This window comes from Pangasianodon hypophthalmus, chromosome 4, assembly GCF_027358585.1.
Source record: "Pangasianodon hypophthalmus isolate fPanHyp1 chromosome 4, fPanHyp1.pri, whole genome shotgun sequence".
NCBI classification, from domain to species: Eukaryota; Metazoa; Chordata; class Actinopteri; order Siluriformes; family Pangasiidae; genus Pangasianodon; species Pangasianodon hypophthalmus.
Window position 1 is genome coordinate 30372277 of NC_069713.1, and position 13443 is coordinate 30385719.

A 13443-nucleotide genomic window follows, 5' to 3' on the forward strand; every position below is an offset into this window, starting at 1 on the left:
ACAGAGCCATTTGCTTCAACTCGACACTCTGTTCTGCTCAGTGTGAACCCAACAGACCTGCTTCATGCTACATGATTATATCTCTTACTTCTCATTGAATAGCTGCCTGTTCCTCTCTTCACGTCTGTTTGAGGTTGAAAGAGTTTATGACACGTTTAAAATACTCAAAGCTCACGTGGGAAACAAGTAACACAGCTTGCTGTACGATCTGCAAGTCCGTGATTTATAGCCAGGGCATCCACAATTATTATTATTATTATTATTATTATTATTATTATTATTATTATTATTATTATCACTAAGGTAAAAATGTTTCAAGTCTGAATTTTAATACTTAGAAGATAAAAACTAGTAATGAAAACAGTAAGTAAATACATACAAATAAATAAATAAATAAATAAATAAATAAGAGAAAGAAAGATGATACATATTTGCCTAATATTTAAATAATTACGTTATATTCATAAAACAATTTTTTTACTTATAGGTTTGTGTGTTGTCTTCATATTTATAAACAAACAAACAAACGAGCCAATAAATAAAAAAGTTTGGATTTTATAAGGGAATCCCAAGAAAACAAACAAATTAGTATTTTTCCGACCGTGTGAAATATTTGCACTATATTTATAAAACAGGTTTGTGTATAGGTTTGTGTGTTCAAGAACAAAATTAAAAAAATGAAAAAATAAATAAATGTTTTTTTAAAAAACACAAAATATTATGTGCTTAATGTTTAATTATTATTTAATTATTTCATTAACTTAATTATTATATTGTTTGCATTTATAGGTTTGTGTGTTTATATTTTAATTAATTAATTAATTAATATTTACATAGATAGACTATATTAACAAAACAAGTGCACTTATAGGTTTGTGCATTTAGATTTCATAATTAATTAATAAATAAATAACAAACATAAAAATAATAAATATTTGTACATTCGAAGGTGCTTAATATTTTAATAGTTGGAGTTGGTGTTTGGATTTATTTGGAGCGCCCCACGCAGACGTCGTCACACATCTTTAAGCTTTTCTGCTAATAACAACACTTTTAGATTTGGATTTATGTACGTGAAAAGATAAATAGAATCTGACAAAATTTTACTGCAGATAAAGGATGTAATATGATAAAGTTTCTTTGCTTTTCTTTTTTTTTTTTAATATACATTCTGACCATCTTGGAACGCTGTCAGGCAAGCACACAGTGTACTGTTGTACTGGTTTTTTGGGTTTTTTTTGGATGCTTGGCATACTTCCCTTGTTATTTCAGTTTCTTTGAATTTTCTAAACGTAAAGCTCCATGACTGAGGGCTGGATACGCCTTAAATATTTGTTCTGACTTCATGTACCAGTCAGGAAATGTCACACAATTTCCTGTAGCTTGCAAAATTACAATAAAAAATAAAAGACCTAAGATGTCGGATCGGGTCCAAATAGTTACCGAAAGAGAAGGGAGATTCATTCTATACATTTTATAATCACACTCCCATCTGTATACACACACACACACACACACTACATGTCTGTGCTCCTTACTATCCTCGTGCCCTTCTGAAAGTCCTTCCATAGCCTCTGCATTGTGTTTAATGATGAATAATTAAAATTCCTGACTCGTCTGTTTCACATCTCGAGTTTCCAGAACTGACAATGCGCCTGCATTCATTTTTCTTATTACAGCCTGTATTTCATTGGCTCTAGATTTGTAATCAGTTCATTTTCAGATAACGCTCAAAGCTATTGTCAGAGAAATGATTTCGGAGTCTACTTTCACATCTCCTGGCTGGGAGTCACAGCAATGTTGAATTCCATAACGCAAGCGATGACAAGAACTAGCTTGTTTCACGGACGCTAAATATTAAACTATAAACGCATTAAAATGATAATGTGTCGTTTAATAAACATGAGGAGAAAGAATGTGATCATTGGACAAAACAATATGAAGTGCTGTAATGTTTAAATGAATAAAACTTCGCAATGTTTTATTCCTTACTTCTGATATACGGTATCTTCTGATACGATAAACAAAATGGACTCCTCTTGGTGGGATTTTGGATTTCTCTCAAAGATTCGTGCTGGAAATCTGAGATCAGATCGGAGAACGTGAATAACTCAAATATTTAACTTCCAAGTGGTACGTTTCTTCAAAGGAAATGAGAGTCTCGGAGTGTCTATTGGACGTACACCTCCACTTATCCGTTCTCCAGTTACATCCACTCATGAATTCATAGAGGACGGCCCCTCCGGCATATGTTACCAACCACACTGGGGCTTCAGAGAATAGTGTCTCTTGTTACTCCATCTGCCTCCGTGTCTGACAGAGATATCAAGTTCAGGTTGTTTATTCATTTGCTCATTTTATTTTCGTCTTCTTTGTGTGGTTGCACTTCAATTAACAGCAACACACGGGAGACAAACTGACTTTTCTAGCTTCAATGTTTTTCTAAGCCACGTTATGAACAACAAGACTAAATAAATGGGCGCAATTAATGTGTAACTAATAAATCTGTGCATCATATTACACTCTTAGGATGTATCAGTTCTTAAAATGCACTTTGGACGACCTGGCTGATGAAGCTTGTTGATTCTGAAACTGAGAGCGCGCAGCATGGAAGCTCATGTCCATCAACAGAGCTGAGTGAATCGCCTTCCTTGGATGGAGGTACCTACAGCAGCATCTAGAAGGTTTTTCCACCTTGTTCATCTCTGGCTGAAAAATGATTCCGAATCCTCTGATGGCTGACATGCACTCCGACTGATCCGAATCTAAAGTAGCTGAGTAGTGGGATTGGGTAGTGATGTGCAACCCGCGGCTCAGAAAGCGATCTTTCTCACGGCGTTGGTCATGACAGAATTCACTTTAGCTTTAAAGGACAACAAAAATAACTGCAGGAGAAGTGTTGGAAAAGCGTCAACAGTCATTTTCATTTTAGCAAAAGAAAATAACTCAAAAACATTTCTCGGCATATTCTTGGGAAGTTGGCTGTAGAATTGGCTTCATCTCATGTGCGATATTTTCCCGCTAAGAAAATACATTTAGCTGTTTCTTTACCGACTGCTTCACTGTTTTTTCTAACGCCCCGACCAGTCGAAATCCCCACAACGTCAACGCCAACTCTACTCTGATGCTTATTAATCAAAATATGTATCTGCAATGTATCTGCCAAATCCATTTGAGCTTTCAGAAATGTAATATATATCTGCAAAATCCATTTGAGCTTTCAGAAATGATCACACGGATGTTAAATCTCTAAATATTCTGTTTAGAAATCAATGTGCTTTGTTATCTGATACTGACTCCATATTACACGCCTTCATGCGTCCTTACTGCTGCTATTCAACACTCTTTAAACCTAGCATATAATAATTAAAGTGTAATTTTTAAAAATTGCATGTCGTGTTGGTATAAAAATCTTCCTGTTTGAAGACCCAGGTTTGTTTTTTCTGTTCCCAAAAAGTGACCACCATCTGTTCCATTTGCATGATGTAAACATAACCATGGCAACACATCGCCTCAGCGGCCACATCTGGGAGTGTGCAGATGGCCAACATATTGTGTTTAGAGACGTTCCTCCTCCTAGGAGCTGGCGTATAATTGAAACAAATACATAGATACTGTTGATAGAAAAGTTACATCGTAACTTTGCACCATTGTAGCCTATTACGTAGCTAACAGTTAGCTATTTAAGTCGTAGCTTACAAGATAACGTAAGATTACTGACTGTAATGAAGCAATGACCCTGGAGACTCTTTCCATAAAAGTTAAACATCCTCTTGCAAAAAACATCACGATATCAACGATTATACATTTTTCTTTGCTAAATAGCATGTTAATCTTTTTTTACATTTTTTATTAGCCTTAGATTATGTGGAGCGTTCACCATGCAAGTCTCTGTGATTGAGCTGTTACTATAGAAACGATAACGTATTAGAACGTATAAACTTGAGAATAATGATATTTTCTTTAAGGAGGTTATTGGAAGGAGTCTCTAGTGTCGGCGTTTTCTAACAGTCAGTAAGTAAAAGTCAAAAATTCCACCAAGCTGAATTATGGCGCAGTTCACGTGCAGTTCTTTGAACTATTAGGAAAATTGGGCGTGTGTGATTTGTGGCCGAAGCTTAGAAGGTTTTGTACTTTTGTTCAGCAATACCTGTTTGCACACAGCACAAAGCACACTGTGCTTCTCGTGACAAACTGCTGATTGTGTGTGAATGAGCTCCTCGTTTTTTTTTTTTTCTTTCAGTTTTGCTGAAAATCACTTTTGCCAACTCTTCAGTAACCTGCTGGGGATTCCTGGAGTTTTCCCAGCGAACACCGACTGAAAGACGTCCATTGACGTCTAATACTGGCCCGATTCAGTTCATTGTCATTTGTCTGCTTTTGCTCGGTCCGGATTGATCCCTCTCAACTTTTACCCCTAGATACACATCTTTTTCAACTTGACGACTTTCACACTGGCTGAAATCTAAAACATCCCGCAGCATTGTGGGGGAGGAGCTTGGCAAACCGTCTTTTTTTCAATGATCAGGATGATGAAACGTGTCGAGAAATGTCAAAGCGGAGATATTATTTCAGGAACAGCTCAGTGTCATGGAATGTTTCTGAATAAATCAGATGGAGTGGCTGATAACACTGGTTTCTGTCCACGTGAAAGCCTTCTAACCTGTTTCCATTCCTACAAAAAAATAGTATACTCTATGCTAGTGGAGGAGACAGCATTTTTTTTTTTTTTTTCAGATGGAGACAAAATATAAATAGCAGAGATAGACAGTATGAAAATAGTAATAAAAAATGCAGCTCGTCCACATTTGTTCGTGTCAAAGAATCTCACCAGACTAGAGTTGCCATGGTTCTGATTTTCACACCTAGCATGGGGAAAATAGGGAACAAGGTCTTAGGTAGAAAAAGCAAGTCCGAGGGTGGCTTTTTTTTTTTTAGGCTAGTTTAAAAACAGTCCGTGGAATTAAATTGGAATTAAATATCATTTTCCACAAATATATTCTGTGGCAAACAAATGGAAAGTGTGACATGTCATATTGACATAAGACATATTGCAAAGGAGGATTATGGAGTGGATAATGTTCATACATCAGAAATGCGTGCGCACTACGGTGACCTGAGAATACGAAGAATTCTTACATTTTTTTTTAAATGCCATTTAAATGCATTGTGGCTGTTAAATGCAAACGTCCATATTTCACTCTGTAAGTCCTTTCCCTTTCAGTGGAATTTTATTTGCATTTGGTTTGACTGCAGTTTTAGCTGAAAGAAAAAAAAAGAAAAGCGTCATATCACAGTGGCAAAGGGACAAAAAAAAAATTGTGAACGCTATGTCTAAATGATCTGTAACTATATTAATCATACAAGCATGACAAGCACTGCATTAACATATTACATTTACAAGGCTATGTATTCATGTTTTGAGTCTAGTCCTATCCTGCTGTTTCTGGTTACTTTTGTGTATTATTGTTATTGTAATTGTCCAAGCCTTGTTTTCAAAGTGCTGTGTCTCAGGGTACTTCCTGGCTTTGCCCTTCGCCTGTTTCCTCCTTTTCCGAATTACGGACTTTGATTATAATTATTGTATTCGCCCCAAAATAAAACACACACAGAACATCGGTACACTATGTTGCCTCATTCCCGCACACATTAAAACAGGTCATCATTCAGCATGTAAACGTTTGCTTAGCTAAACATAATGTAAAAGAGCAAATGCAAATGTGATTGAGTGTAGCGCTGAGGACTGAGACCTCGAATCGGAGGCTGTTATGTTTTTTTTCCCAGAAAAACTAAACAAGCTGGGCTCTTGTCGCTCTTTTGACAAATCCATGATAAAAAAAAGAAATAATTAATTAGCCAGATGTCATTTTAAACTCTCACACTCTTCCTCTGATTTATAATAGAGAGACTGAGAGAGAGAGAGAGATAAACAGTGGAGTGGAAGAGAAGAGATGGCAGGAAGCCAGAGCAGTTGCCAAGGCTTCGCTCTGAGAGCCATCAGGTCCCCATCTGAGGTCCCTCTGTGTCCACTTAACATCCTCCCTGAATACTGTGTCCCTATTTAGCGCTGCTGCTATTCGTACTATTTCCGTGACATACTTCACTACTTTTGTGAATCCTGCAAGACTCTGAAGCCAGGGCGTCCCTGAGGAGCAAACCTAATCTCCTTACTTTCTTCAGTTACTAGAGTCAGATTTTTTTTTTGGGATGAAGGACTACATTAAGAGGGATTTTTGTGATACAAGCAGGAAACAGTTTGTTAAAATGATCTCGTTTCAGCAGCATCACTTGCTATTTTTAAACACCACATGACCTGTACTCGAGTATATAATCAAGATGAAGGGGTTTAAAGAAAAGGATATACAGCTTTCTTGTTTTCGTCAATGCAAACGCAGAAAAACCTTGATTAGATGCATCCATAACCAGATTTTGGGTGAAAGTGTATGATGACGAAAGAAAGAGAATTGTGAGGGTTTTTTTTCATGGCTTTCATTGTTTTTTTTTCCAAACAAGGCACTTCATCTCATTAAGTTTCTCATTATTTCAAACCATAACCAGAAATAAGTTCACATTAATTGCTGTGACCAGAAACCCCAAAGCTCCAGTAGAATAGTAGTCTGAAACATTCCTAAAAAATATACCCTGCATCGTTAAATATTTATATCAGAAAGCATAGAGTCAATATGGTGAATTTCCCACAATTCAGTACATTTCCACTCCTTCAGACGTGTGTGTGAAGCCCAAAAGTCTTGGGGCATCACCCACACATTACTGTGAAATGTATCAGAAGCTTTCTGTTCCAATAGAAAGAAAGATTGTCTACGGAAAAGAAGAAAGCTCCAAAGCTGTGCTTGTTATAAAGCAATCTCAGTTTTCTGAGTTTACATCTTGGCACAGCTTAAATGGTAAATCAGACACCAAATACAAGGTATTTTTTTGTCTTTTTGGTCAGTTGTGGTCAAATGGTTCCAGTCCTAGTATCCAAACATTCACACCATATCAAAAAGTCTACCACACTCAATTCGAAGTGCAAACTCACAATGCATTTCCGATGTCTTCCAATGTACCAATGTATCTCGAATTAGTGTAAGCCATGATGCAATTGCATTTTCTTTGGTCACCACAGAGTTTCAGAGCTTGGGTAAAGTTAATAAACTCCTGCTCAGGTCCTTCACCTCCCACAACGTGCGAACACGTACATATCCAAGAATAGACATGGCATGACGGCAGTAGTCCTCCACCTGCCGAATCTGTTGGAGGGTGAGCACAGTTCTCCACGTGCTAGCGGCAACGGTCGCATTCCTGGACGAAACTTGAAAAGGTTTGGCAGAGTTACTGTGGCCACTAGTCATGTTCACGACAAAAGCTTCCATGTCGCGACTGGCTGTCAGGTTTACAAAGTGGTAAACACGCTTTAAGGTCCTGACTGGGTTTTCCACCAAGTCCTCGTATCGCACCATAATGTACTTCCCTTTGAGCCAGCGAGGATTGCTGAGTGCCGTTTTCAGAGTCTTGGACATGTGCTCGCAAATCACCTCCATGGCTCCGATGGCGTGGTAGTCTGAAACATCCTTCCTGCCAGCTTTATGGTTCGGGTCAACCATCGGCACACGCCGCATCTTCGGGTTCCTGCTCCGCATCACTTGCAGGTTCTCCCGAATCAGGCCATGCTTGGATCTAATTCTGGAGTTGGCCATGGCTCGTGGGTCCCGCACCAAGTGGACCACTTTCAGATTGAGCGAGGGGTCCTCTATCAAAGGAGCCAAGACATTTATGTCCAAAACGCGTACTCCTTTAATCACGACGGTGTCATATTTTCGGCACTGCTCCTCCAATGCTGGAAGGCTCTGACGTGGACACTTCTTACACACTTTTTCGTCCACCATTCCCACCACATCCTTTCTATAGAATGAGCAAAGGGGATAGGAGCAGATGACTTTATTAAGTGGGGCACCAAAGACATCTAGAGTGGTTATATTCTTCCCAGCTTGAGTGTTGTACAACTGAAAAACTGAGAAATCACACCTGTACAGAGCACTAAGCATGTCCCTCTCTGCTCCTTGGAGTGACAATGCATCTCCAGGGTAGAGTTTCTGCCAAATGTGCCACAATGGTTCGTACAAAAAGAACACTCCAGGGTTTTGGTTAAAAAGTTCGCCGAAGAAGGACGAGCCCGAGCGCCATGTGGTTAACACGTAGACGAGTTGCCGCTTTCTCACCTGCGGGGTCTTGTAAAGGAAGTGAAAGTTTGGTCTGTTCTGGAAGTTCACGTTATCGCTCACCTGGAGGCTGCACGGCTGAGACTCTTTGGCCCATTTGTAGTTAGCCAGGTTCAGCATGGTCAGCGCCACAAGTATAAAGTAGGCAAGAAACACGACAATCTTCTTCCGACGAAGCACTTTGATGACCAGGCCAGGGTTGGCGATGATCCTGGTGTGGCTTTTGCAGTACGTTCTGGGTTTCTTTCCGAACGCTTTCTCCCATGATGGTTTAACAAGGAATGGCTTATTTTTCATTTAGGACGGGATGATATTACGGTTCGATATTAGCGGAGGCAGGAGCGTCGTGGCTGTGCGTTGACGAGGTTGAGGATGAAGATGAAGATGAGGATGAGTCCTAACTGGGCCCATTCGATCAACATCGATTAAGCTGTAGTTCTCCAGGGGAACTCTCCAACCGAGAAGCTGGACTTGTCTGGATACAGACTAATTACAAACCTAATTACATTTAGTACTTATAAAGATAAAGCCAAGTCAATGCTGCAGCCTCTGCTTACCATGCAGCATCCCTGAGCTTTTTTCAACCTCACGTTGCAGTACTAGGTTAATAAAAGCAAACCCGTGGTTAAAATAACGACATATCCGCGCATTTTAAGTCCCACTGAAAATATCACACTCCTGAAAACACTGTGAACGTTTCTGGGATGGATAACGAGCTGGATTTGATGCGGCGAGCAGCAGAAGCGACTCCTCTCCCAGGCTCCTGTTTACTACTCCACACGAGCTGAGGCAATTCAATCAGAGCTCAGAGGCAGAAGCCCCGCCTCCTCTGCGCAGTGATTGGTGGAGGCGACACTGCAAGGGAAGGATATGATTGGCTAAAGTACACGTGCGTCAAAATTACATAGGGCGCAAATGCGGAAACGCGGTGATCCAAACGCGCTAATATTGACGAATTTAAAAAACATTACTTATGAACTACATTTTGTATTTATAGTACTTTATAAATAAAGGAACAAAGGAAAAAAACTTCAACACTAGTCTAATGATTTATTAGTTATTCACTATAGTGCATCAGACAAAGCATAAAGACATCTACTAGCAAAGAAAATAATAATAAAAAAATCTTATTCAGTCTTATTCAAGATGTAAATGTAAATATCTTTAAGAAACTCTCAGATCCTATTGCAATGATTCCTCATTTTCCATTCATTCACACCTGTTATATATTTATTTTTGCCAAAATTAGAGCAAAACTCTCTCCTTTTGAATTTTCAGAGCTGAAAGTTTCATCAAAATGGTCAGAATATAGATCGAACCTCCACGTTCATTATAATATGCACAATATAGAAGGAATAACACACTTCAGAACATGCTGTCATAGGAAAATAACAAACTGGTGCTACTTTTACCACCCTGAAGTTGATTATTTTCCACATATATAACAGCAAGTCCTGTTGTGTTTTATTCCCCTTATACTACAGTATTTTGCCAAGGATTCCATTTTTTATTTATTAAAGACCACCACGATGTACTTTTATCCATTTATAGTTCAATTTAATGTTGTGTGTTCATGTTATCATTGACATTATAGCAGCTATAAACAGTCGTTCCCTCTTCAGCCTCTCTACTTCTCCAAAAAAAATAAAAATAAAAAAAAAAGCAACTTGTCCTGTTACTAAGCAACTGCAAAAAAGCGTAAACTCCTTCACTGTTAAGACTTTTCCATGTCAGAAAACTGAAGACTCCTTCCAAACCCGTGATTTGCCTTGTAGCAAAAAACACTGTCAGGGTTGCTGTTGTGGAAAATAAATCAACACCTTCAGACCAATCAGAATCGAGAATTCAGCAGCACTGTCGTATCAGTTACTGATAAAGAGCTACTAGTTGCAGACCTGCCAAAGCATCTCAAGGGAGGAAACTCAGCATTTGGTGATGTCCATGGGTTCCAGACTTCAGGTAGTCATTGACTGTAAAGGATTTGCATCCAAGTATTAAAAATAATCTTAATATTTATGATTATATTAGTTTGTTCAATTACTTTTGAGCCTGTGAAAATGGAGGGACTCTGTAAAAAATGGCTGTAATTCCTAAACGGTCAATATTTTTGTTAAACCCCTCGAATTAAAGCTGAAAGTCTACGCTTCAGTCACATCTTGAGTGCTTCATTTCACGACTAGACCAGTGGTGTTCAAAATGTAGAGACCTTTAAATACTGTCTATCAGGAAATTTGTACGAGACCACTGTACTAGATTTTGGTCTTTTAAACTGAATTTAACTGGCGCTCAAATTCAGTTTAAAAGGTCAGACTCTTTTTAAGGCTGAAAGCTGAGGCAGGACTGATATTTGACTGCTATAATGATAATGCAAAAAAAACAAACAAACCCCCCCAAAAAAAAAAAACAGGAAGTAGAAAGTGGAAAATTTGATGAGATTTGGTGAACTTTCACAACATGCTGAAGAAGTGCAGCTAAAATGGTGGTTGTGATTTAAACACACACACTGGACGGACACATTTACACACACTGTACACTCATATGAACACAGATAAAGTGTCAAGTGACGAGGACCTCCAGTGACAAGGATACGTACTAAAGATACCCCAGTGACAAGGAAAACTACAGCTTGGTACCTTGATTTCTGACAGATTATAGCAGTAGGTCATTTCTCGTCTTACGCAAGGTGGCAGAACTCTGCAGTGTTTTTCTTGTGCACGAGCGCCATCTTCTGTTCTTCTCTCTCTCTCTCTCACACACACACACACACACACAGAGAGAGAGAACTGGATATTTATTTATAGACCCTTAACATCCATGACATGCACCTGAAGAGACAATTGTGAGCATTTCTTTTCATAACCTCTTTTTCCCCACATCTTCTGGCTCATGAATATAAACATGAATCTGTGTCTGACTGTGTGTCCCTGTCTAAAGGGGGATTAGGGGAATTTAGGGCTGTATTAGGCTGGAAAGAAGCCATGGGCCAGATTTGGGATGTGTGCGTGTGTGTTTGTGTGTTTGTGTGTGTGTGTGTGGACTCTCTAAAGTCTTTCTGTACTGTTTATTTTTCAGTCCTCCATCCTCGAGGAGAAGAATATGAACACTACAGCTGTTTCTTGATGTGTCCTGGTGCGGATTATTATCCTGGACGATGAACACTGACCTTTGGCCCGGACGACTCTGGAGAATCCGGTGCTTTTCCTGGACTAGGAGATCCAGAAACACCATGACAGGTGAAGCCAAAAGCCTGAGTCAGCTGATACAACTGAGTCGGTTAATAAAATAACACAAATAACACATTTTAACAAATCATTTCCTCACTAATATGAAGAAAGGAGGTATGGTAATATATATGTCGAGAATTAAGAGGTTTTGATGTTTTCTGAAGAGAAGTACGTCCTTTTTTTATTAATATTATACATTTTATACATATTATACATAAAATTGACATTAAAAAGTATTTTATCAATCCATAATACTACAACCTCCAGTTTCTTCATACGACTTCATTGTATGTTTGAGGCATCAACAACGCTATTTCAAAATGTATATGTATATATATATATATATATATATATATATATATATATATATATATATATATATATATATATATATATACACACATATATACAGGAAATAACACAACAGAGGACTGAGCCGAGGAATTCGAGCCAATAGTTTTGATTTGTCGCTTTACCTAATACCTAATTTGCTTAGACTTAATAAAATCTGACATTTGAATTTTGTTTGTCAAACTGTCACTTTGTCCGTGTCAAAAAAAAAAAAACCCTGCAAATGTAGAAATCAGTTGAAATCCTAATCAACAAGTTAACATGTAAACATTATTCAGAATTCAGACAAATACATTTAAGTGTTAATTAAATCAAAGGGCAAGCAAGCAGGGAAATCATGTAAATAATAATAGGAGTCCTGAGGTTAATAGGCATCTATAGGATAGCTAGCAATACATACACAACCAGTCAGTCACTCTTATGATTGTGAAGGGGATTTTGTTTTAAAAGGTGTTTCTAGACCTGTACTTATTGTATGATTTTAACGACAGCTTAGAAATTCTCCGATTTGTAATATTGTCCTGCAGTGAGTTTGGGTAGTTTCTTTATTTCAGGCTTCTGTTCCTGGAAATTAGCTTCACTCCCATTCAAAGCAGCGCTGCTCAGACCTGCTGCTTTCCCCTAAAAGACAATAGACAAGCTTTGCCTTTGCTATGTGGAGTCGGTAAACAAAGGGGAAGGCTTTTCAGTATTTTCCTTGCAAATGTGAACCATCTTGCAGGCAGCAAGGAGCTTTAAAAGGTAAACAAGCCACGAGCTTAATGTAGTTGTAAAGTAGCAACATTTTGTTTTCTAAGCTAGGACAAAGTTTAGGATAGGTCGCAGTCTACAGCAGAATGTTCCAAAGTCGTTCATCTTTTTTTTGTTTGTTTGTTTGTTTTTCCATCACCAGTGAAGAAAGGGTGGATTCAACAGCAACTGAAGCTCTCCATTTTGCTCTTTTATGTCAGGCAAAGTTTAAAAAGCCTGTCAGTATATGCCTTTAAATACCTACTGCTTAAGTAAGGATTAACACTTAGGGACGTGCTGTTATAAAAAAAATAATAATAATAAACAAGGTCGTGCGATGCAAAGCTATTGTCACCACCCTGAAGTGGATTATTCCTCTTATACCGTTTGAATGACCGTTTGTTTTTATCTGTTTATAGGTACATTTCATGTCGTTAAACAAGTTAGTTCCTTGTATCACTTACGTTATAACAGCTATAAACAGTCATTCCCTCAACAACCTCTCTTTTTTTCTCAAAAAAAAAAAAAAAACACGCAGCTTGGAGACTCCTATAAATTTTAAATATGGAAGAAAATGTCACTCTATCAACAATACACGTTTTTTTTATTATTCATTTATATGGAGCATCTTCCATACAAGTCCTTGTGCATGTTGTTACTATAGTAACAACAACATATTAGACCAAACGCATTAATAGAAACCTTGTAGCTGGAACTACTATCAAAGCTGCTGTTATAGAAAAATGAATCAACACCTTCTGACCAATCAGATTCGAGAGATGAATATAGTTCTTAGAGTTTATATGCTCTGCACTCCTCATGGTCCAGCCCTCCCTTGTGGAAGCTGTCAGTGAAAAGCAATTAATCAGAAAGCTGGTGAGTGGATAAATCGAGAGTCGGTGCTTCACCTGCAGGAAGGT

At 38.2% G+C, this 13443-nt stretch overlaps 1 protein-coding gene across 1 annotated transcript; it reads right to left on the bottom strand.

Moving 5' to 3' along the window:
• Positions 1-3533: 3533 nt before the first annotated feature.
• Positions 3534-9012, bottom strand: chst2a (carbohydrate (N-acetylglucosamine-6-O) sulfotransferase 2a). The gene has a single exon (XM_026936180.3). It carries the CDS (start codon positions 8514-8516, stop codon positions 7131-7133), a length of 1386 nt encoding a protein of 461 aa, XP_026791981.3. The 5' UTR covers positions 8517-9012; the 3' UTR covers positions 3534-7130.
• Between the last annotated feature and the right edge of the window lie 4431 nt (positions 9013-13443).

What these genes read in the sequence shown, in the direction of transcription:
- chst2a (XM_026936180.3), bottom strand. Translation starts at nt 8,516, where the DNA reads ATGAAAAATAAGCCATTCCTTGTTAAACCATCATGGGAGAAAGCGTTC.